The sequence below is a fragment of the Neovison vison genome, chromosome 4, assembly GCF_020171115.1.
Source record: "Neovison vison isolate M4711 chromosome 4, ASM_NN_V1, whole genome shotgun sequence".
NCBI classification, from domain to species: Eukaryota; Metazoa; Chordata; class Mammalia; order Carnivora; family Mustelidae; genus Neogale; species Neogale vison.
Genome location: NC_058094.1, coordinates 177,885,578 through 177,910,069, shown reverse-complemented (window position 1 = coordinate 177,910,069; position 24,492 = coordinate 177,885,578). Strand labels below are relative to the sequence as shown.

General features: G+C 42.8%; 1 protein-coding gene across 1 annotated transcript in view; it reads right to left on the bottom strand.

Annotated features, from left to right (window-relative positions):
• DNAH11 (dynein axonemal heavy chain 11) overlaps nucleotides 1-24,492 on the bottom strand; it is a 324,415-nt gene that overhangs the window by 165,577 nt on the left and 134,346 nt on the right. The window contains exons 36-42 of the mRNA XM_044246194.1: nucleotides 20,370-20,508; nucleotides 16,061-16,153; nucleotides 14,657-14,851; nucleotides 13,668-13,745; nucleotides 11,601-11,733; nucleotides 8,131-8,258; nucleotides 6,879-7,027 (exon numbers count right to left, since the gene is read on the bottom strand). Coding sequence (XP_044102129.1) covers nucleotides 6,879-7,027; nucleotides 8,131-8,258; nucleotides 11,601-11,733; nucleotides 13,668-13,745; nucleotides 14,657-14,851; nucleotides 16,061-16,153; nucleotides 20,370-20,508 — 915 coding nt within the window. The remainder of the gene's footprint in view (nucleotides 1-6,878; nucleotides 7,028-8,130; nucleotides 8,259-11,600; nucleotides 11,734-13,667; nucleotides 13,746-14,656; nucleotides 14,852-16,060; nucleotides 16,154-20,369; nucleotides 20,509-24,492) is intronic.

Below are 24,492 nucleotides of genomic sequence, written 5' to 3'. Positions count from 1 at the left end.
GAGAGAGGAGGAAGCAAGCTCCTTGATGAGCAGGGCTTGATCCCAGGACCCTGAGATCATGACCTGAGCTGAAGGCATAGGCTCAACCCACTGAGCCACACAGGTGCCCCCTACCACATCTTCTTTATCCATTCATCTGTTGATGGACATCTAGGTTCTTTCCATAGTTTGGCTATGCAGCCACACCATTTTTTAACTGCTGCCTAGGGTGAGTTGCTTCACTTCTCTGTGCTTTAAGTTTCTCACACACCTCCTAGGATTGTTGAGGATGAGATTATTTCTCCTGCAGAAAGTGTTTGGATTATTAACTGACCTACAACAACTTTTCAATAAATGCTAGCCAGCACAGAGTTGGTTGAAGCCCGAGAATTGGGGTCAGATCCTGGCTCTGCTGATCTGTGCATTTCCTCAAGGCAGTAGAGTCCTGCAGGGACCAAGGGCTGGCGGCCAGTGCTCTGCTGGGTACAACAAATTCTCCCTCCACCCCCTGGCCTTTGGTGTCAGTGGAGTAGAGGCCCATGCGGGGATGACCAGGGGCTAAAGCCTCCAGAGAGCCAGAGAAGGGGAAAAGAGGTCTGCCTGAGGGGGCAGGTGAGAGCTGCTTCATGGACCCACAGAGGCAGGAGCACAAGTCTTGGAGAGAACACCCACCTGGTCCATGAGCAAATGCTGCCCTTGTACAGACTAGCTCCACAGGGCAGGACTTGAGTATGACCAAACCAGGAGATAGAATCCTGCAGCCCCTGCCCCCCAAAAGCCCCCAACAATTTCTGCTAGGGGTCAACCACACCACATAGCACAGGGAGTAAAAAAAACCAAAGTCTATATTGTCAAATATAAACAGTTTAAAATTTCACATATAAATTATGTATACATCTTCATAGCTTGGGATAAAAATAGATGTTAAAACACAGTGAATTCAGAGGAAGACACTATTACCCTCAGCAATGGCAGAAACGGAAGGTCTAGATCTTTGCTGAAAATTCTTTCCACCGTACTTCATAAAAAAGTCCCTTAGGGTTTCTAAGAGATGTTGTACATTTGAACATGACCAGATGAAACTCAGTGCTGTTGTACAACACACCATGGCAAATGACATGCTAAAAGGGCATATTTATTTCTTACTTACATAAGAGATCACTGGGGCCCCTGCCTCAGGAAGGGGCCACACCATGACACCTTGAAGCACCATCTTCACACCAACATCCAGCTCACAAACAAAGGATCTTTGGCTCTTTGGCCTTTGCAAATGTGTTCCCTACCGTCAGCTGTGTTGCCTGGCCCTTCTTCAGATGGGCTGTTTGCATGATCACAGGAATCTAAGACCCTCTAGTTTGGAAACTTAGTAGCCCAAGTTTTCAGGCTCCTGAGGACTCTTTAATTTATTCTTCAAGAGTCTGGGACTGGAATAGTGTCCTGGAGAAGAGCAGGCACTCACCAGAGCTCTGGTTATATACTGGCCCCTCAGAGCAAGATGCAGCCTCTCTCGTCATTCACAGGTGGCCCAGAAAAATGGCCCAAGTTACAACGTACTGACTGGTAGCGAATGTCGATAGTTTCTGAATCCGTATGTTTGCAAATATATACAGGCTGCCAAGATGCAAGGATGGGATTGCAGGGGTGGAAGACAACAAGCTCGGGGCACATGGGTGGCTCAGTCTGTTAAGCTTCTACCTTCAGCTCGGGTCATGGTCCCAGGGTCCTGGGGATTCAGCTGCGCATCGGGTTCCCTGCCCGGCGGGGATCCTACTTCTCCTTCTGCCTCTGCCTTCCACCCCCCAGACTCACGCTCTCTCTCAAATAAATAAAACCTTAAAAAAATAAAAAAAGACAACAGGCTCATCCAATGCAAGTGAGAGGATGAGAGAGAGAAAATCGAAAGGATTTTATCCATTAAAGTGATAAAGGTAGAAGTATGATCTAAAGGTAGGGTTGTCAAAAGTTACCTTCCAGTAATCTCTGGGAATCAGACTAAATTTTGGAGATAGTCCCACATTTTCCTATCATTTTCTAGAAGTTGAGTAATATACCATTGGGTAGATCTCATTTTCAATGATGTTCACTTTAAATAATTTTAAGCTAAGCGACTTAAGTAATTTTAAGTTAAGTGATTTAAATAATTTAATTCTGAATGAATTTAATTCATTGCCTGTTTGCTTTTTCCTTTTCTATGCACTTCATTCCTTTTTATGCATTTCATCCCTTTCTAATAAGAAAAAGGTCTTGATTATTTTTTAGAAATTTTCTTCTACTTCCCATTCTTTCTCTGTTTCTCAAGATCTCAACAGACACATGTGAACTGTCCAGCATTCATCTAGTAAATTTACTTAGGACTGAGAAGTAGAATAGTATTTGGTTTTGACAGCCAGTCCCATGTTCATGTGATTTTAAGGATGTTTGTGTGACTTGATACGTTCTGTGTCTGTTAAGTGTGGATATAAAAAATTTTTTTAGAGTAGCTCAGTGAATTTCAACAAAAATATCTAAGAAGCTTACACGATAATGACGTTACCTTTAGTTCTTAAACGAATTGTGCAGAGACACTATAAACAAAATATTTTATCATCTCTTCTACCCACAATAAATTAGGGTTTCCCACAATATGAATTAAGAAGATGGATTTCCTAATTCTGGTCACTGAAAGAGCCTAAAAGCAATGACCTATCAGTAGCAATGAGCACACCTAGCATCAATGTCTTGGATTCTACATACCATTCCTTACACGAGAAGTTGCTCCTTCTGGTTCCTTGGAGAAATGACTGAATTGGGTGAAGGAAAGAAAGAATGAAAGGGGCCTGAATCATGCTGGTTAGCCTGAAAGTCAAGAGCTACAAGACTGACTGAGGATGAAAAGTGAAAAAGAACAAGTAAGGGGCTGCCTGGAAAGGGCTCTTGTTGGCAAATTTGGGACAAAGCCAGCGTTCAGTATGATCATGTTGCTAATGAATTATAACCCACTGAATGAAAAGAAAAGAAACCATGAACAGAAAATGATGTCCATTAAGAAAGAAAGGGGGAGAGGGACTGAGAAAGCAAGAGAGAAAAAGAAGGGAGGAGGAGGGGTGAGAGAGGGGATTAGGAGGAAAGAGGAGGAGGCATTTTTTTATAGGAAAATGTCACCTCATCTATGTAAATAGAAAGGAATGAATTAGGGAGTCACCACTTGCAACCACCACTGGGTCACTCTTCTAGGCATCTGACTGATTACCCTCAAAACTGTCAATGTCATGAAAGAAAAATGTGGGAGGGTAGTCTGCATTAAAGGAGAAAATATAGACAAGTAGATGCAATGCATGATCTTTATTGTGACAGTGGATTAAGAAGAAAAGAAAAGAAAAAGCCTACCAAGGAAATTTCTCAGTTAACTGAGAAAATTTGAAAAATTATTGTTTATCAGATACTACTGTATCCAGAACAAATATCTTAGGTATGTTAATTGTACTGACTTCACATAGGACAATTTCCTAGTTCTTAGTGAATAGATACTCAAGTACTTAGTGGTGAAGAGGCTTAATGTCTTCAGATAATTTTGCAAAAGTAAGTAAAAGGAGAAAATATGCCTCTACAGCCATGAGAGAGAGAGAGAGTGTGTGCACATTCAGAGAGAAAGTACATGTAGTAAGACCCTAACAAGTGGTACTACAGGGAAAAAGTGTATAGTGTACTAGTACCATTTCAAATTTTCTATAATTTTCAATACTTTCAAATTAAAAAGTTGGGGGAAACTGAGACCGAAGATACTGGTGTGGAAAACTGGGTTGATAATTTTACCTCAGAAGTTAATTAAGGATTCAATGAGTCAATACATGCAAAGCTATCCCATAATTAAAATTATGACATTAAAGTAAGGTAACAATATATCCAATAAATATGGAGTGAAAACATACCCCCTAATCCAAAAAATCCAGTCTTTTTATAGTTCGTTTAAAGATTCTGGGGGCACCTTTGTGGCTCAGTTGGTTGGATATCTGCCTTAAGCTTGGGTTGTGATCCCAGGGCTCTGCGATCGAGCCCCACATCCGGCTCCCAGCTCAGCCTGCTTCTCACTCCACTCCCCGCTAATGGTTTCTTCTCACTATATCTGTCTCTTTCAAATAAATAAATAATTAAAAAAAATAAAGATTCTGGTGGTAGGAGGTAAAGTATAAAAATATCCTTTAGAGAAGATTTCCATTGTTTTGGTTAATGTTTCTGTGGTCACACATATGAAAATTAAAACTTAACCACTGACCTTAGATCAAGCAAAAACACTCCATAAAAATAAAGTGTAATGGTGAAGACAGAGTTGTGTAACTTTTGTAAGAATGCAAACTGTTTTTTTCTAATCGAGTAAGACTCTGACTTACTAGATAAAAGTCCTTCTTGAAATAAGGATTTAGATAGCTTTTATTAGCATGAATCTCCATGTGATGTTGCTGAGACCATGGGAATTGTGAGGTTCATGACTGAAGTCAGAGCACACCCAGAGAGGTGAGGGGTCCCTTGAAGGAAACACGTTGTGGGGATGCCTCTGCTCTCTTTATGGTAGGGGATCAATGGGTACTAGAGATACTCTGTTAGCCAGCCCCAAACCCATAGAAACATCCTAGAGGACAGTCCAAATCCTAGCTGGGGAAAGGACCTATTAGCTCAACAAGAACTCTCCATTTTCGGCTTTTGAAAATGACCCTGCCCCCAGAGAGATCCAATAAAACGCTGTTAAACACAGAAGCCTGGGCATGGCTCTACTTTGCTGTGGACTCAAGAAATGAGACCTGTAGTGAACAAATCAGGAACCAGAGAAAGCAGCCTAGAGAAGTACATCAGCCAAGCACCTGGCAGGGAACAGCAGTTATCCTTAAATCAGGGTAACAGGGAAGAATCTAGAAGGATATTGGCAAAGGTGGGTATGGAGCAGGGAACGGAAGGGAGAAAGCTATGCCACAGGTATTAACTGAGGAATGGTTAGTGGACCTGTGCCTGCAGGGACAAGGGAATGAAGGACTGTTACAATGTGGAAGAGACTGATCTTCCAGAGACATTTTAGAGGAGAGTGACCTGCCATTGAAGGACATAGTTATCCTGATGTGACACCGCGGGGAGGGAGCCAGGGAACTCAACAGCCTGACCTCACTCTCCTCTCTCTCCCTCTCATTTCCTGCCAGGGCTCCTCATGGGCCAAACCAACCAGAAGCTAGAGGGCAAGGAGCCCAGTGAAGTGGCTCTGGGGTTAGCCTGGACAGCCTAGACAGCCTCTAGGTCACAGAGTGGGTCACAGAGTGGGGTGGAGGGTCAACAGAAGATTCTGACCCCAGTAGCACACCAGGCCCAAGCATGTGTCACTTGCGGAGGTCAAACATCATTTCCGCAGCTCACAGTGGGAGAGCTAGAGGCGCCAACACATGACCTCCAGGATGAATTCTGGAAAGTGCAAGCATCTGAAGAGTAAGCAGGTGGGCACAGTCAACCTGCTCTGAATCAAAGCATTACCGCTATTCGTGTATGGCTATTCTACGGGTATGTACAAACATACATGCATTTATATGACATATTAATATATTTATAGAAATGATTTATTTATATCTCAGTGCTCCATATGAACTAGTATTGTTTTTCACTTATTCAACAAACACTGAGTTCTTAACATGTACAAGGTGTGAATAGGGTAATGGTCCTGTAAAACTGACAAAGGCATACAGGTGCTAATTTCATTATACTAGCCTACTCAATTAGCTTTCAATTTATTTACTAATACTGTATCTTCAAGCGATCACATAAAATTTCAGAATTTATTTATTTATTTTTTAAGATTTTATTTGACAGAGGTCACAAGTAGGCAGAGAGGTGGGCACAGGGCGGGGGGAAGCAGGCTCCCTGCTGAGCAGAAAGCCTGATGCGGGGCTTGATCCCAGGACCCTGAGATCATGACCCAAGCTGAAGGCAGAGGCTTAACCCACTGAGCCACCCAGGCGCCCCAAAATTTCAGTTTTTAAAACTAAGACTGAAAAAAGAAATACAGCAAAATAAAAACAAAACCAAAATAGATTTAAAACTGAAATAAGCATTTCTCCAGAGAAAATATGTAAATGGCCAATAAGCACATGAAAAGATGCTTGATATGACTAATTATTAGGGAAATGTAAATCAAAACCAGAGTGACATACACTTTCACACCCATTAGGATGACTGTCATAAAAAAATAGAGAAAATTACAGGCGTTGGTGAGAATGTGCAGAAATTAGAATCTTGTACACGGCTGGAGGGAATGCAAAATGGTGCAGCCACTATGGAAAACAGTATGGTGGATCCAGTGAAAACTAAAAACAGAATTACCACACAATCTTGAAAGTCCACTTGTGGGTATATATCCAAAATAACTGGAAGGACTCAAAGATACACCTGTATGCCCATGTCCACAAAAGCATTATTTGCAACTATCAAAAGGTAGAAGGAGCCCAAGTATCTACCAGCGGATGAACAGAGAAGCAAGACGAGCTGCATATGTACAAAGGAGCATCATTCAGCCTTAAAAAGGAAGGGAATTCTGGAACATGCTAGAACATGGATGAAGTCTGAAGGCATTATGCTAAGTGAAATAAGGCCACCACAAAAGACAATTACCATATGATTCCAGTTACAAGAGGTATGTAGCAGGATCAGATTCAGAGAGGGAGAAAGGAGAAAGGGACAGAGGGCAGGGCGTATTGGGTGCTTACTATTTAATGGGTATGGGGCTTCCACTGGGAAGGATGGAGAAAGTTATGGAGACAGTTGGGGGGTGATGGTTGTTTCACAATGTGAATGTACTTACTGCCACTGAACTGTTCACTTAAGCATGGTGAAAATGTTTTCTGTTATGTATATTTTACCACAATTTAAAAAAAAAAAGCAGTACTCACGGATTCCAGCCCAAATCCTGTGGGTTCACATACAGAATCCCTGCTCTGGAAACAGTAGCTGGGGTTGCAGTCCGCAAGTGGTGGATCTCAAACAGCAGCCTCATGGAGGGGGCGAGGGCTATGCGCTCATTGCTGGCCAAGGTCAGCACCTGGACAGAGCAGTGCAGTGTGAAAGAGGTGCTGCCACGGGGGCTTGGGGGTGGGGGGTGGGGGGTGGGGGTGGGGGGGGGCAGGCTATGCAGCGAACTCAGAACACCAAGTACGCCCTCTCCCTGGCCACCCCCCTCAGTACAAGTGCCAAAAGTGAGGAGCTCGCTCTCCCGAGTTGGAAGAGTGGTGTGAATAAAGATCTCAGTTAATCCCAGACGGGAGCTCACTGACTCCTGAGGAACAAACTCACCAACACGGACTCATTCATGCCAAACACTAAGTGTCTGCAGTAATTACTACTGAACAGAAGATATTTGTTCTAAGAGTTGATTACATGAAAAGGCCTGAATACCACAAAAAAACAAACTTTCTTTAGAATCTGAAATACCACAATTATCAATTGTGCTAGAGAAACTCATGCAAGTATAAAGATCTCAGACCTACATTTTATGATGAACAGTGTCTTAAAGCAGAAAGCGGTAATTACCGCTAATTTAAGGGGGTTCGTAATTCTGTTCTGTAGCAAGGATGATTGCCTATTTCTTTCTCCTAACCCTAACCATAGACCTTGTGTTGCTTTAAGTGGTGTCTCACCGGCCTGACTATCACGTTTTGTCTTTGCTGGGAATGCTGGATTAGCCACAGCAAAAATGCTTAGAAATGCATTTATACTCATTCTATAGCCATAGGAATTACTTAATTCTAATAGCTAAATTCCATCAATTTACACTGGCACAAACTCATCCTTTTATTATCCAAGTACTGCATATATAACCTAAGATAATAATTTGTCTGGTCAGACAAATTAGAGTTCTAATGGTTAGACACCATTAGAAAATGGTGAGGCGTGTATGAACTAAATTCTCAGGTATCCATCCTTCTTTAAAGGTGGTTAAATTTATGCAGACAAGAAAAACGTTATTCCCCTTCAACTCCTTAACAACGAAATTAAGAGCATTATCAGGATAGCGCCACTTATCAAAATAGCAATTACATGAAGAACATTGGGCTAATGATTAAAAACTGGTATTCCAATGAACAAGTGAACAGATCTTCCTACACTCTGGGTGTGGTATTTGTTTAGCACTAAGGTATTATTCACCTTGTTGTCATCCATGACAGTATTTAGTGACTCAATCCACATGGGATCAATATCTCCATCCAGGATGATCCATTTTGGTCCATCGTGCTTAAGATTCGCTTGTTCTCGCAGAATGGATGAGAAGAGACCTACACATTCAGAGTAAATGATCCACAAGAAAAAATGCTCCATACCATTCCCCATCAGGGAACTACAAATCAAAACCACAATGAGATACTACTTTATGCCAGTTAGAAAGGCTAAAATTAACAAGTCATGGAAAAACAAATGTTGGCGAGGATGCAGTGAAAGGGGAACCCTCCTACACTTTTGGTGGGAATGCAAGCTGGTGCAGCTACTCTGGAAAACAGTATGGAGGTTTTTCAAGAAGTCAAAACTAGAGCTACCCCATGACCCAGCAATTGCATTACTGGGTATTTACCCCATAGATACAGATGTAGTGAAATGAAGGGGCACCTGCACCCCAATGTTCAAAGCAGCCATGTCCATAGTCACCAAACTGTAGTGGATGAGTGGATACAGAAGATGTGGTCCAGGGGCGCCTGGGTGGCTCAGTGTGTTAAAGCCTCTGCTTTCGGCTTAGGTCATGATCCCAGGGTCCTGGGATCAAGCCCCACACCCAGCTCTCTGCTTGGCTGGGAGCATGCTTCCCTTCCTCTCTCTGCCTATTTGTGATCTCTGTCTGTCAAATAAATAAATAAAATTCAAAAAAAAAAAAAGAAAAGAGAAAAGAAGATGTGGTCCATATACACAATGGAATATTACTCAGCCATCAGAAAGGATGAATACCTACCATTTACAATGACATGGATGGAACCGGAGGGGAATTATGCTAAGTGAAATAAGTCAGTCAGAGAAAGACAATTATCATATGGCTTCGCTCATATTCAGAATATAAGGAATAGTACAGAGGATCATAAGGGAAGGGAGGGAAAACTGAATGGGAAGAAATCAGAGAAGGAGAGAAAGCATCAGAGACTCCTGACTCTGGGAAACAAAGTGAGAATTGCAAAAGGGGTAGTGGGAGGTGGATGTGGTAATAGGGTGATAGGCATTAAAGAGGGCACGTGATGTGATGAGCACTGGGTCTTATACTCAACTAATGCATCGCTAAACACTACATCAAAAGCTAATGAGGTACTATATGTTGGCTAATTGAATTTTTAAAAAGCTAATAGAGTATGGAGTTACATGCTCTTTATTTCTAAAATAAACCATTATTTCTATAGGAAGCTCTTTTATTAAGTAAATAAATTTGCTGGGGCTTCTGGTGGCTCAGTCAGTTAAATGTCTGCCTTCGATTCAGGTCACCATCCCAGGGTCTGGGATCGAGCCCTGTGTGGGGCTCCCTGCTCAGCAGAGAGCCTACTTCTCCCTCTCCCTGCCGCTCTGCCCGCTTACACTCTCTCTCTCAAATAAATAAATAAAGTCTTAAAAAAGGGTAAATAAATTTGCTGTACATTGGCTTCCTCTTTCTGATGGGCAATGTGGGATACCTTTTGAGCTACGCCTGGACTGCAGACCAATGAACAAGTTTCACTCCCCTGAGGATGTGCCTGACCTTCTCTGAGGCTTTCCCACATGTCAAATAAAGATAGTAGCTTCCTCGAAGAACAGGTGTGGGGACTTATAGGGGCTAACATACATGTATGTTACACCAAAGAAAGACATTATCCTTTTCCATGTACATACATTATCTATTTTAGGCCAAATACTAGTTTATTTTACCTTTCTCTTTCTACAACAATATTCATGGGATAGAATTCTGAAGCTAATTCAGAGGTGTTTTACATTTCTTTGAGAAATTTGGTCATTGGCTTAGTTTATAAGATGAGAAGACAAAAACATTTAAGATTTATTTATCTTACAGTGGGCGGAAGGAGCAGAGAGAGAGAGAGAGAGAGAACCCTTAAGCAGACTCTCCAAAGAGCATGGAGACGGACATGGGGCTCAATCCTAGGATCCTGAGATCATGACCTGAGCTGAAACCAAGAGTTGGATGGCCAACCGAATAAGCCGCCCAGGCACCCCAATAAAAATATTTTAAACCCACAGTCCTTTTTGCTGTCCCTACTTTTTCAGGTATTGCGTACATTACATGATGTATGTAATAATCACTGCTTTTTCAAAACTCAAGTATATAATATTGTAAGAAAAACTGTTTTGATGCACATACGTGGAATGTTTCATTTCCTGTGAAGCATTTTGTCCAAAAATAAACGACAGTATGCAAAACCTACTACTATGACTCATTAAAAAAACAAAAAAACAGCCACCTTTCCTAATGATCACGGATCTGAATGGCTTACACAGGTTTTCAGCATAAACTGGTATTAGTCCTTTCATGCCACAACCCTTTAAAAAAAAATGACAGAAAGGCCAAGAACCAGTTTCGATTGTCCCCAAATTATAGAAACAGGCACACACATGGTAAGAAAACCAAGAAGGGTGAGGCATGCTCCTATAGACAGAATCCTCAGTGAAGCCTTCTCTGAGGTGGCACCAAGACCAGACACTTCCTTACCTTAAGACACGCACATTACCTATAGTGCTGCCAACAGTAGGACCATCAAGCGCGGGGACCCCGCAATGGGAAGACACTTGGCATGTTCAAGGAGGAGCAAGGAGGCCAGAGCGCATGGATGATGGTAGATGAGGAGCAGAGCACAGGAAACGAGACCAGAGCTAAGGGATGAGGGATCTAATCACACAGAACCTCGTAAACCTGGGATTAAGGCTGGATTCTAAGGGAGATGGAACCCGCCGGAAACTGCAAGCAGAGAATTTGTATTTTCAGGAGCGCCCTCTGTTGTGTGGGAAATGAACTGCAAGGAGACAAGACCGGGTATGACCGCACAAATACAGACAATAGGTGAGGACAGTCCCGGCTGAGGGGAGCAGCAGAGAAGGCAAATGGTACTGGAAGACAACAGATTAAAGGTAAAGCCTATAGGATTTATGAGGCTAAATGCACAGCGTGAAAGGGAGAAAGGACTCAAAGATGGTGCCCAGGTTAGTGCATTTACTGAAACGGGAAGTAAGATTTTAACAAGAGGATCTGTTTGTCTGCAAACACTTTTAGGAAAAGGAACATGTCCCATTAACTTCTGTCTCTGGCGCCTACAGTAGTGTCTGTCTGAAACTCACAGTCTGTGTCTTGCATCCCATACTTCACAGATTCTCTTGAGGCATTCAAGTTCACTTCTTGCCTGCCTCACAAGGGGGCCCCGACGTAACTGACATGGGATAAAATACACAGCTGTGTGCAAACTTGCCGAATACAAATTGACCACTTATTCAAATCTGGTTTTAATTTATCGGTTATAAATGCTGCTGTGAGCTGCTCCATTTCCAATAATGCTGACACATAAACAATAAATCTACAACTCTGACTGAAATTGGCCTGAACTGAGAAATGGTTTTCTGGGTAAGAAAAACGTTAGCACTTGTAAAGGGGAACTACTACTTGCCATCTTTCCATTCTCGAGTAGCGTGATGTATGAAACCAAAGAGTTCATCTGTTGTCACAGCTTTGGGGTTTAAGTCAGTCCAAGTAGGTTTCTGTTTTGTGTTAACATATGTTCGGTTCAATGTTCTCAAAATCTGAAGGGAAGAAGGAAAAAGCTAAGAAAATTAATACTCCCGTAAGTCAAATGGAAAGCAAATCATTTCTAAAGGATTTTTCTTCTTCATGGTACGTTCCTAGACATCCTGAGTATCATCAGTATGGGGGAAAACGGGCATGTGCACATTTTCGTTCCCATCTTGAAAAATGTAATCCTACCATCTCTAAGGATCTCTTCACTGGATTCTTGGAACCATGTAGACTAAAGGAAGTCACTCTATCATTTAATATTTTTAGCCACATGGGCAACTAAGTCAACAAGTGTTCCTATTCATGTGGGGGAATCCATGCTGCTTGTACGTAGGTGCAGGAGAATGGCTTAGAGGATGTTAAGACAGAGATGGCTGGGCCTAATCCCGGAGAGTCTAAGGCAGCAGGTCTAGGGTGGGACTGAGGATGTGGATGGCTAATAACGTCCCAGGTGATGCCCGTGATGCTAGTGGGGACACGTTCCAACACCCGGTGACCTAGAGCCAAGGTTCTCAGATGGAGATGGTCTGCACTTGAGGAAGAGGGCATGCTACTCAACAGAGGCCATGGGTGCTACTCAAGAGCCTGCGGTGAATGTACGGGGCGGCCTCCATGACCAAGAGTCATCTGAGCTAGCACGGCAACCATGAGCACAGCTGAGAAACTCTGATCGAAATGCCTGAGAAGAAGAAGGTTTGAGTAAGATTCACCGGGTAGACGCTTTTTCTAGGTCTGTTTAAGTAATTGACACCCTAGCTCCGTCATCTCCCCCAAATATCCTTTTTGCCTTCTCTGAAAAGCCACGGCTACTATTTTAGAGCTGCATCATCCTAATCGACCTACAGGTCTCCAGAGGACTGGTCAATAACCGCCAAATACTTTGGAAGAGTAAGTGGCTACGTAACCCGGCCCTGAGTCCCAGTGTTCTAGTTCTATCAGCTTAAGTAAAGGTTGGCTGGGACACAATCAGTGGAGACTAGATGAAAGAAATTGAATGCCTTAGGAATATTAAGCTTGTATTTTTAGAAACCATTAATCTACTGGAAATTATAGAATTTAATTTTATCCTTCCCTGAACCATGGCCCACATCTGAAACTTCCTCTAACAAAATAATTACAGGTCTATCAGTTATCCACTTCAATATTTCAATTATTACATTTTTCACTAGAAAATTCTGATACCAGGCCTCCCTTTGCAATTGTTTCCACTTTCGGTTCAGATCTAAATCCTGGCAAGTTCTATACACACCCATGCTCTAAAGTCTCATATGCCCAGTCTGATTATTTTTAGTCCTTGGCTACTCAGTATGTTTATACCCAAGCACCCTGAATTAAAATGCAGGCAGTTCTGCATAGACTGTCTGCCAACCAAGAAAATAAGTATGTTGCCAGGATTATCGGTAAGATCAAACAAAATCAAGCAGTGAGGTAAAAATGGAGATAATAATACCCAGAGCATACCATCACTGTGCACAATAAAACACACGTGAGGCATCCAGCATAGTACATAACAGGTACCCCCAAAATGTGGGTTTTGCTGTCTCCCTTGCTTTTCAACGTTTCTTTTGCCCCTATAGAGGGCTCTCTTTCTGAGAAAGTACTGAAGGAAAATATTTGGGTTTTTCTTACTGATATGGGAAGGAGAATCTAAAATAACTTGGGAGAGAGAAAAAAGTAGTTTTGATGAATATGGAAAGCCCAATATTCTCTCAGTTTACTCTTCGTATTTCAGTACAAGGTTCTATGTGTTGCACTCTCCCTGCCACTAATACGGGGAAAAAAAAATAGCATCCATGGATCAAAAAAGCTGTATTAGAGTCTCAGATTCTAACTCAAAATTATGGGGGTCTTCGGCAAAGGGAATGCTTAAATAGAAATGAAAATATGCCCGACCAAAATGTGTTCCTTCCAAGGGGGAAAACAAACAGACAATTTACCATACCTTACTCTTACCGGTGCCTGCATTTCCAACCACAAAGACCGAGTGCCGCACAGCCAACAGCTCCTCCAGCTGGACGACCTGTGACCAAACAGTCACCAGTTCCTTCAGTGAGCTGGTCATTTCAAAACAAAGCAAAAAAACACAACCAAGAACCTCACCCCCCAGCCCTGAAAACAAAACCAAAAACAAAACCCCACCCATTTTCTGGCTTAATTCTTGGCTGACAACTCAAGCCAGCTCCCACCAACAAAATGACGTTCCAGAAGAGTTCAAAGAGATGACCCGTGCCAACCACAGTTTCTCCTGAATCTCCCCAAGTACAACATGGGGGGATGAACGGAGAGAAACCATTCCTTGGCGAGTCACTCTACAGGCGGGGCGAGGTACACTAGTCCTCGGCACATGGAAGGCATGACTTACAAAACCACTGCCTCTCCACAGAGTGTTAAACCAAAACAGTATGAGGCTACTGACCTACACCTGGGCAACGACTCAGCTCCTTCATGATATCTAAAGTAGATACTCTCTAGGCGTATTTGAACATCTGCGTATTCACTACACTCAAATTGAGCACGCGTGGGCACAAGCCCTTAAGTCAGATGTCATACGTGTTGACATTTCTTTCCCCACTAAAAGCAAGTACTAAGGATTTACTTGTAAGTTTCTCAAAGGTGGAGAGAAAAAAGAGCAAAAGGGATTTCTGGTGCATGTCACCAGGAACAACAAAGAAATTGTTGTGGCCTGAAGAAAAGTATGCTCACACTTAGAAGCGTGACTGAATCGTATCCCCACTCAAGAATGGAACTCTAAAATAATTATTCCTATTTAACTGGCGTAAAGCCTGTCAATTTAGAGTGCTTTAGAGAAAATATTAAGATTGCATAAAGGTCCGCAGAATACGTAAGTTCATGTTTTGGTTAAAGACCACTGAAATGCAGTTGTTCTCACGGCAAATCCCTAGAGCTATGAGAAGAACACGCTGCTTTTACCTTAAGAATGAAGCTCTCCTCGGGCTGCAGGTGGAGCTCCAAGGTGGCCTGCCTGACCGTCTGTTCCAAGTGTGGCGTCCTCCTCCGGGCCACGTCCAGGGCGGGAAAAAGGTCACCAACCAGGCCCAGAAACACGGGAAGGTCGTCTGTCACTATTTTAGGCAAATTGAAGTCCCTCAGTGCTCTCATGAGTACCTAGAAAGAAAACACTTTATTGATGAAGCCAATACAGGGTGTGCCAGACACGTTATTTTCAAACGTTGTACCCAAAGCACGGGCTATTGATACTGGTCCTCCCTTAGGATGGCGCCCTATCTACAGGAAGGGTAAATGCTGCCAAGCTCATGTATCAGAACACCAGAAGGCTCTGTTGGTATCCCAAACCTCAGACTCAAGTCAAGGAGCAGGCTCTGTCCCGGCAACTGTTTTGATCTTGACAAAGAGTCTAAGGCTCTTCCCTCTTTAATCCTCAAACTCCAGGGTATAATTAACCAGGCCTATCAGCTCATTGTCTTCAAAGAGAATCTCTGCGAACCGAACCCTTTTTAGTGTGGGTATTTGTTCTGTATTGGCTGAAAACCAAAGAGGGCTTTAGATTTTAAAAGCAGTAACTTGAACATCAGCATGACTTTTACAGAAAGAGATAAGTAGATGCAACAACACTGATAACATAGCAAAGAAAGGCAAGAAAATCCCTACCCAGTGGTGAATTATGACTGAGAGGAAGAGGAAAGTATTATGGAAGTAGAAATTATGTAAGTGTCCTTTAACACGAAAAGAAACTCACAGGAATAGATTGTTTTCAACTTCTGAAGCTGTACAGAATATATACAGTGCTGCAGAGCCACTGTTCTCCCTCTTTAATAAAGGAAAAATGCTTCCAAAAAAATTAGAGAAGGCGGCAGTTATCGTTCTGTCCTCCGGCTGGGATCGAACACCGCCCCCGCCGCGGGGACTAACCACCTGAGCATTCCACTGGTGTCAGGCGGCCACTCTTCCCGTCCCATTCCTCACGCTCATCTTACGCCCACGGAAGGGATGCACGTCGCCCCATGAGATTATGTTTTCACTGACTTTTCAGGATTAATTTCCCAAATCAATTAATCAGATTTTCTAAATGTTCCTCAGAGGAAATCAACCAGTGATGGCTGCATTATGTGACTGTGATGGCCAAAGTATTTTCTGTAGCTGCTACCTCAAAAGCACCTAGAAAGCCCCCTTTTCCTTCCTGTAGTCATATCCTTAATAACGTAAGAGATGCCCGTCCTCGGGATGTTCTACAGAAACAGAGATTCTGTTTGTTCAAAGTTGCTCTAGGCACGGCGCCCCATCCGGGTATACACTCTCATTTCTGTGAAGCTGTTGAGCCACTCACGCCCCAGAACCAAGTCAGCACTGCGGTACCTGATCTTCGGGTCTATTTTTATCTCCTCGTTTCAGAGAGCCAGCTACAACCAACACAGATTTAATAGCGCGAAGTCCCCAGTCATAATGATCCTAAAAATCAAAACATAGGTTATATTTTCTCAAAAATTTTGTGAGGGAGTAAGATTCTCATTCCAGAGGTAGAAGCCAAAAGCTCTAAGAAGAGTTCAGATAAATAACATGCTTTAAGGGTGTGGAGTAGTGTTTTCTTCTCCTCTTTGCAACTGTGAAAACCATGTCCCTTCAGCTTCCTCCTGCCTCTTCCCTCTGGCTCTCCGCCTCTGTCAGCAGATCTCTGCCCACAGCACTGAGCTACAGCGTGTGCCCCAGACTCCAGTTGCCTTCCCAGCTCTTCTCCCCAGAAACCTGTTAACTCAGGAGTTGAACTACCTGTGCGTTTTCACCTCCAAACACGGCCCACTTCTTCAGTTCAGTGGACAGTCCTGTGAGTCTGCCCCTCCCAGGCCCAGATCTCTATTTGGCCTAAGTACTCTACCTCTTTTTTTTTTTTTTTTTTTTTTTAAGATTTTATTTATTTGACAGAGACCACAAGTAGGCAGAAAGGCAGGCAGAGAGAGAGGGAGAAGCAGGCTCCCTGCTGGGCAGAGAGCCCAATGTGGGGCTCGATCCCAAGACCCTGAGATTGTGACCTGAGCCTAAGGCAAAGACTCAACCCACTGAGCCACCAGGCACCCCTACTCTACCTCTTCATCACTCGGACGCTCTAGCACTGATGTTGGTGTTGAACGCAGTCCAAGCTATAGTATTGAAACTTGGTGATAAAATAGTACCTCTCCTTTGAGACTTTTACATAATCCCAGTGGAAGATGCCTTTCACAGGCTCAGAGCTCCTAGAGAACAGACCCCAGATCTATTCCCTTTGGTCTTCTAGGTCCCGGCACTGGGCACTGCCCAGGGCATGTGCTCAGGAAGGGGACAATGAGTTAACGGGCTGATCACATAAAACAGGCCTACTGTCTTTTGCCTTTTATCTACAACCCACAGAGTTGGGTTCTTCTTCAGATATCTTTCAACAATGCCTGTGGAAAAATCACTGCCCTCTCCAAGTATCACTGTCTATAATAAGACACATAAAAGAATCTAACCACTTCACAGGGCTGTTGTAGGAATGAAATGAGTTAATGTTTTGTGGGCAGTGAAACAATATATCCATGTATAAATACATCCTTCAATCCATTAGTGCATTAGTAAATTCAATTTAGTAGGTCTTGACCATCATTTCTGCTCGTAATAAAACAGAACAGAATAGAATGAAAAATACCAGAATGTACTACAAATAGGAAAGGTAAGGAGTGTTGGGTGAAAATTCTTGTTTCACAGCTCTGCATATAACACACATGGCTGCATTCCTGAGCTCAACAGAATACGCAGTTTTGGCCGTGGGTCATGGTAAAAATAATCAGTGGAGAGCCACTGGTGCAGGAGGAGACTAGGGCTTGTGGTGAGGAGGGAAGGGGGAGAGCCGGGAGTGTGGAGGCCAGAGGGGTGCTGAGTCAGTGCAGTAAGAACATTAAAGGAGAGGAGGTAGAAGAAATTCCGGATCCAGGTTTAAGAGGATCTGGGGACTCTCCTAAGCATGTGAATGTAACGAGCACTACAATAATCTTCACCATCTTCATTGCTTCACTCCACCGGCCAAAAATGTCCACTGGTCACTACAGGAAACAAACTGAGGGCTGCTGGAGGGGCGGGGGGTCGGGGATGCAGAAACTGGGTGATGGGCATTAAGCCGGGCACGTGATGTGATGAGCACTGGGTGTTACACGCAACTGATGAATCACTGAACTCTACATTGGAAACTAGTAACGAACTGCATGTTGACTAATTGAATTTAAGTAAAAATTAACTTGAATTTTAAAAATGTCTACGGGTGGGGCCCCTGGGTGGCTCAGGAGTTAAGCGTCCAACTCTTGATTTCAGCTCATGGCTTGACCTCAGCGTCATGAGACAAAGCCCCACATCAGGCTCTGCACTCAATGGGGAGTCTGCCTGAGATTCTCTCCCTGTCCCTCTGCCCCATCCCCCTCAACATGGGCACACTCTCTTAAATAAATAAATAATTTTTAAAAAGACATCCACTGGTTCTTCTTAAATCCATCCCTCCAGCTTAGAAAAGTACCAGCGAGTATTCCTAATTTGGCCCTTCTGTCCTGGTCTCTCTGCCTTCCCTCATCTTATCCATGACACTGGCCCAGTTGGAGAGCACTTCTCCCAACTGTCCTTTTACTCCCAACACCTCCCTCTTCTACCTATGATCAACTTCTCGTGATTTTATTTCACATAAACTGAATCTCCCAAGTCCTCCGAACTCAGGAATCTGAGTGCTTTGCTTCATTTGCTCTTGTTTACCTTCTTCATCATCACTGGCAACAGACATATTACTTGGATATAGGAAATGCTCACTAAATGTTTAAACAGGACCACAGGGAACAACTCAGTGTTGTTTGGGTTCAATGACATCCCTTTCTTCTGACTCCTGCCCATTGTAAAATTAAAACGAGCTCCTTGCAAAAATAAAAAGGAAATTACAAACAGGGAGAAAAATAAAAAATACTTAGTCTTAGTACCCAAAGACAAAAATTAAAAAGCACACACATATGTATATGTATACACATACATATATGTGTGGGTGTGTGGGTGTGTAAGTATGTATATAATGCACAGAGTCTAAAATAGAAAACACATGTAAGCTGTATATCACATCTAGTTTGGTATGCTGTTTTCTGCATGCAACACTGTCATAAACATTTTTCTGTATTATTAAATTCACTATGATTTCCCCCACCATGCAAACCTAAAATGACAACGTGAATTTCTCTCTCACATCCCAAACTCTGCTTCAGCAACAGGTAATTTAGAATGAGTACCTCTGTCAGCACAGGTAACTATGTGACTCTAACTGTGGCATTTTAATACTTTTGTGCTGGAAGAGTTGCAAAATAATGTCACTAGGAATTAATGAAAGGTCATCAAAAGGGGTGCCTGCGTGTCTCAGCGGGTTAAAGCCTCTGCCTTTGGCTCAGGTCATGATCCCAGGGTCCTGGGATCGAGCCCCACATCGGGCTCTCTGCTCAGCAGGGAGCCTGCTTCCTCCTCTCTCTCTGCCTGCCTCTCTGCCTACTTGTGATCTCTGTTTCTGTCAAAAAATAATAATAATAATAAAATCTTAAAAAAAAAAAAAGACTAAAGTCAAAGGTGGCCACGAAGCTGAATTTAAAAATAATGAGGCTGATACTGATGCCATTTCTGTAGCACATCAGCAGCTTCGGTGAAAGATCAAGAAGCTAGGGACCACACAGGAATAAAGGCACAGCGCAGGGAATACAGTCAGTGGTTTTGGCAGAGCTCTGTAGGTTGACAGGTGCAGGCACACTTGTGCTGACCACGACATAACATATAGAGATATCGCATCATTATGCTGCAGACCTAAAATGAATGTAGCATCATTTTCAACTATACTAAAAAAAAAGAAAAGAAAAAAAAAATCCAAGCTAGTGAGGAGAGTAAAGAGTAAGTTTGACCCTCTTCAGAGACTAGGGACTTACAGAGCCAAAGTAAAAACAAAAAACAAAGAAGCCAACCCCACCTGCAAATAAAACATGACCACCAAACCGAGAGAAGTTTTCATTTAAAATTTATTGAGGGGTTCTTCGGAAAATCTGCTTTTACTTCTTTTGACTCTTATGGACAGTCCTGCCATCCCTTACTAGAAAATAATGTTCTCACCAAGAAAAGGACACATCATGAAATTCCATGTATAATTACAGCACTGCTGAAGGTTAAAGAAAATCACAGAGCCCATCGATTAAAAACTGTGCGAAGTACCAATAAAACAGTCAACTTAAGGGGTACCTGAATGGCTTAGCTAGGTAAGCGTCTGACTGCAGCTCAGGTCACGATCCTGGGTTCCAGCTCAGGTCATGATTCTGGGGTCCTGGGATCGAGCCCATCCCAAAACTGGCTACCTGCTCAGTAGGGAGTCTGCTTCTCCCCACGCCCCTCGCCACCCCCCCCCAGTCACCTCCTGTACTCTCTCTCAAATAAATAAAATCTTTTTTTAAAAAATGGTCAACTTAAAATGTCTCAAATTTAATTTTAGAAAAAAATTTAGAACTGTACAATAAAGATTTTCAAAATTTTACAGAAAATAAAAAAAATTACTCCAAAACATCTAACTATCCTGTGAGTGACAGATTACCCAGCATCTGTATTTCCAAAGCAGTTTTAATGGGACGTAAAAACCAAGCCAAAGGGAAAAACCACTCACCTGCTTGGAGAGGAGCCCCCTGCAGAGCGTGTACAACGTGACGAACTTGTGGGCTAATGAACGAGCATCTGCAAACCCTTCAGCCACTAACATGATTTCACAGATTAGCTCGATGTCAGGGGCCACCATGGCACAGGGCCTAAAAAGTGAGTAAGAGAATCAGCTTTCTAATGTTATAAGGTAGTAAGTACAAATTGCTGAAATCAAGTGATTAATTTGTATGCATATTCTCACCGTTCACAAGCAACTCACAATTACCTCTGTCCGTCACAGTTAACGAGACCCTTCATTTCAACTAAAAAAATGTCCCATTTGTTACTAGATAATGTAGGCAACTATGGAATGTGTGAAAAAGGTGGAAGAATGGGTATAGGAGTTTAAGGGAAATCTCTAAGTATATCCAGTCCACTCCTACAAGTTGTCCCTGCAGAAAGGGATGTGGTATCTGGCTGTAGAGGCCACCTTTACCCGTGGCCAGTGCTAGGCTCGTCAATGTTTAATGACCAGCTCTCCAAAATAGAACCTCTGCTGGTTTCCATGCAATAAATACCTCCAGCACGGCTAACCTCCATCTAGCAACATGGGCTTGGGAAGAGAGGTACAGTAGCACACCACCGCGCAAACAAAATAGATAGAAAGGACCTGACAGCATCAATACTAAACACAGAAATTCAATTAGGCAGCGATGCGTTTTGAGTACAACCATAAAGCCATATAATTTAGTTTCTATCAGCGGCCATGCTTAACCACAAACTCCAAAATTTAAGTTCTAATGAAAATTTAACCATGGGCTCTTTCAAGGTGGTACGGGACAGTTCTGGTGTGCCACCTCCTGCGGCCAGCATGGTTAACATTTTTTTTTTTTAAGATTTTATGTATTTATTTGACACAGAGAGAGAGATCACAAGTAGGCAGAGAAGCAGGTGGGGGTGGGGGGGGGAAGCAGGCCCCCTGCCGAGCAGAGAGCCTGATGCGGGGCTCGATCCCAGGACCCTGAGACCATGACCTGAGCTGAAGGCAGAGGCTTAATCCTCTGAGCCACCCAGGCACCCCATGGTTAGACTTAGAAGATAAAAATTTACTGAAATGTTTCACGTTTAAATCCCCTTTTTGGAGGGAGACTTCCAGAAAGTCTTTCCCAAAGACCACTGCCATTTAAAGCGATATCTGAAAAAATTCCATTCAACTGAAGTACAAAGGAGGAACCAAGTAAGTAAGCAAGCCTGGGATTTTAGACATCGTGAAGTGCATAGCCCAGTAATATTCATCCACCTGCTCTTGTAGATAAAATTACAGTCGGCTTCATGCATATCTAATTTTCACGCTGAACATGCCTGTTTCTTGGCATCTGCGCCAAGTCCTTCTATTTAAACTAAGCCCGCATTTCCTCTACGTTTTGTACTCTATCATACAATAGAAGCAGTAAAGATCAACAGGAAATGGGGGACAGAAAAGGTAGTAAGTTGTCTGGCCCAGTACGTATATTACTATTGTAACTTGAATTTACTGAGCACTTTCTTCCTGCTGTACAGGTTCTACAGGCTTTTCATGCACTCTCTCCCTTAATTCACACGACTCCAGGAAGTGGCTACTCTTCTCACCTGTATTTTGCCAAGGTGCTGGCCAAGGTTCTGAGCCGGGTGAGCACACGCCCCAGGCCCCATGGCAGGTCAGGGGTGGAATCATGGGGCTCTTAAGGCTCAGGCACACTGCCTCCACTCACAAACGCTACTAGCGTCATCCAAATTGTCCTTCAACCTTTGCGGATGCAAGTACTAGCATCCCAACATCGGTGATGCATCCTTAGTTAGACCAAGTTCAGGAAAATGTCGTCAAACAATTTCAAGCTTAAGCTTAAAGACCCAAGTGAAAACAGGCAGGAGATGAACTGGGAGGCAAATGGAAAAACACTGCATAGAGGTTTAAGTTTCAAATCAAAGTATTCTAAAATCATGACATTGCTACGATATTATTCTCTGAAATCATTTTTCAAGAAAAACAGACATCACAGAGCTGCCATGCTTGACAAAGCATCTAGGAGGAAAGGAAAACATTCAGTAAAGCACGCTAGAGTAGGTGACTGGAAAAAGAATTCAGTTTAAATATTCCTATTATCTGCCAAAAGAAGTTCTTAATAAATAAAGCGCATTTTTAAAGTATAAAAATGAGAAGAAAATACAAATGAAACATGGTTAAACAGATGGATGGACAAGCAAATTTTAAACTCAAAAGAAATCCCACTAAAAACTAGAGGTTCTTACATTATAGGTTAGGCAGTGTATCCTTTTTAAGGCAGACAGTGAGCAACAATATATACTGTGAACAGCAGAGAGCTCTTTAAAAATGTAACAGACAAGCCTCTAGCTCAACAAGGCAAGGGAAGAAGAGAAGACACAAATGACCCATGACTACACATGGACCACAGAACCTCACGACCGATAACAAGGGAATATCATAAATGAATGCCAATGCATTCAATAATCTAGATCATGTGGAGAGATTTCTTAAAAGATGCAAATTATCAAAACTAATTCAAGAAGGAAAAAAAATCTGAATGACTCCATATCTACTAAAAAAATTGAGTTTAGCACTGAAAAAAACTGCCGCAAAGGAAAATCTAGGCCCAGATGGCTTCATTTACTAATTCTATCGGGTATTTAAGGGGTAAATAATACCAACCCTACACAAACTCAAGAAAATAGATCAGAAAATGGCTAACTCATTACACAAGGTCAGTGTCACCCTAATGCCAAAACCAGATAAAGATAATAAGTAAAGTACACTACAGACCAACATCCCTCCTGGCATAGATTTCAAAATCCTTAAGAAAGTAGTAGCCTATGGAACCCAGCAACAAATATAAAAATAGCATCTCCTGACCAAGTGGAGTTTATCCCAGGAATATAACATTGAAGAATTGTTTAGCATTTGAAAAATCAGTCAGTATCATCCAGCACCTCAACAGAAAAAAGGAGAAAACACACGAAAACTATAAAACAACACATCTGGAAGAACAGATACTCGAAAAATTTTGCAACATGGGATTAGTCAAACTTTCTTCACTAGCCTATTTTAAAGAGCAAACAGATAAATTGCACTTCATCTAATTTAAAACTGCTACCTTTGATGGACACCATTAAGAAAATTAAGACAAGCCACAAGCGAAGAGAAAAAAAATATTTGTGACACAAGAATTTAAGGAAGCCCACAGAGGACAGCCCTTCACAGAAGTGAAGTGTGGGAGGGATGCCTGGGTGGCGCAGTTGGTTGGACGACTGCCTCCGGCTCAGGGCGTGATCCTGGAGTCCCGGGATCGAGTCCCACATCAGGCTCCCAGCTCCATGGGGAGTCTGCTTCGCTCTCTGACCTTCTCCTCGCTCATGCTCTCTCACTGTCTCTCTCTCTCTCAAATAAATAAATAAAATCTTTAAAAAAAAAAAAAAAAAAAAAAAGAAGTGAAGTGTGGGAATGGCCGGTACATTGCGCGAGAAAATGTTCAACATCATTAGGCATCATGGAAATGCAGCAGACGACACCCACAGTGACCCACCGCTACTTATCTATTGGGTTGGCAAAAACTGACAAGACTGCATGTACGAAGTTTTGATGAGAATGCAGAGCAAGTGGAATTCTTATACACTGATGGTGAGACGGTGTGTAACACAGTACAACCGCCTTAGAAACCAGATTGGCAGACTCTGATGACGTCAAACACACATTTACCATGCAACTGTCATTCATAGAGATTCACCCAAAAGAAAATGTATGTTCACACAAAGATCGTAGATGAATGTTCACAGCAGCTTGATTCCTGAGAGCCCCAAACTGGAAACAACCCAAGCATCCACCCACCGGCTAAAAGACACAGACGGTAGTGTGTCTCGACGACAGTGTTAACCACCTACCAAGAGGAACTCCTGCGACACTCAACTGGGAGGAATCCCCCAACTTTGGTGTTCCAGGAAAGAGGCTAATAACACAAACAAGTCGACCCTGGACGGTTCCACTGGACATTAGCTCCAGGAAAGACACCCACAACCTCAAGGCCCAGAAAACACATCCCATGGTGTGGGGGGATTCACTTCAGAGGGGCACAAGACAACTTCCGGCTGTACCGGAAATA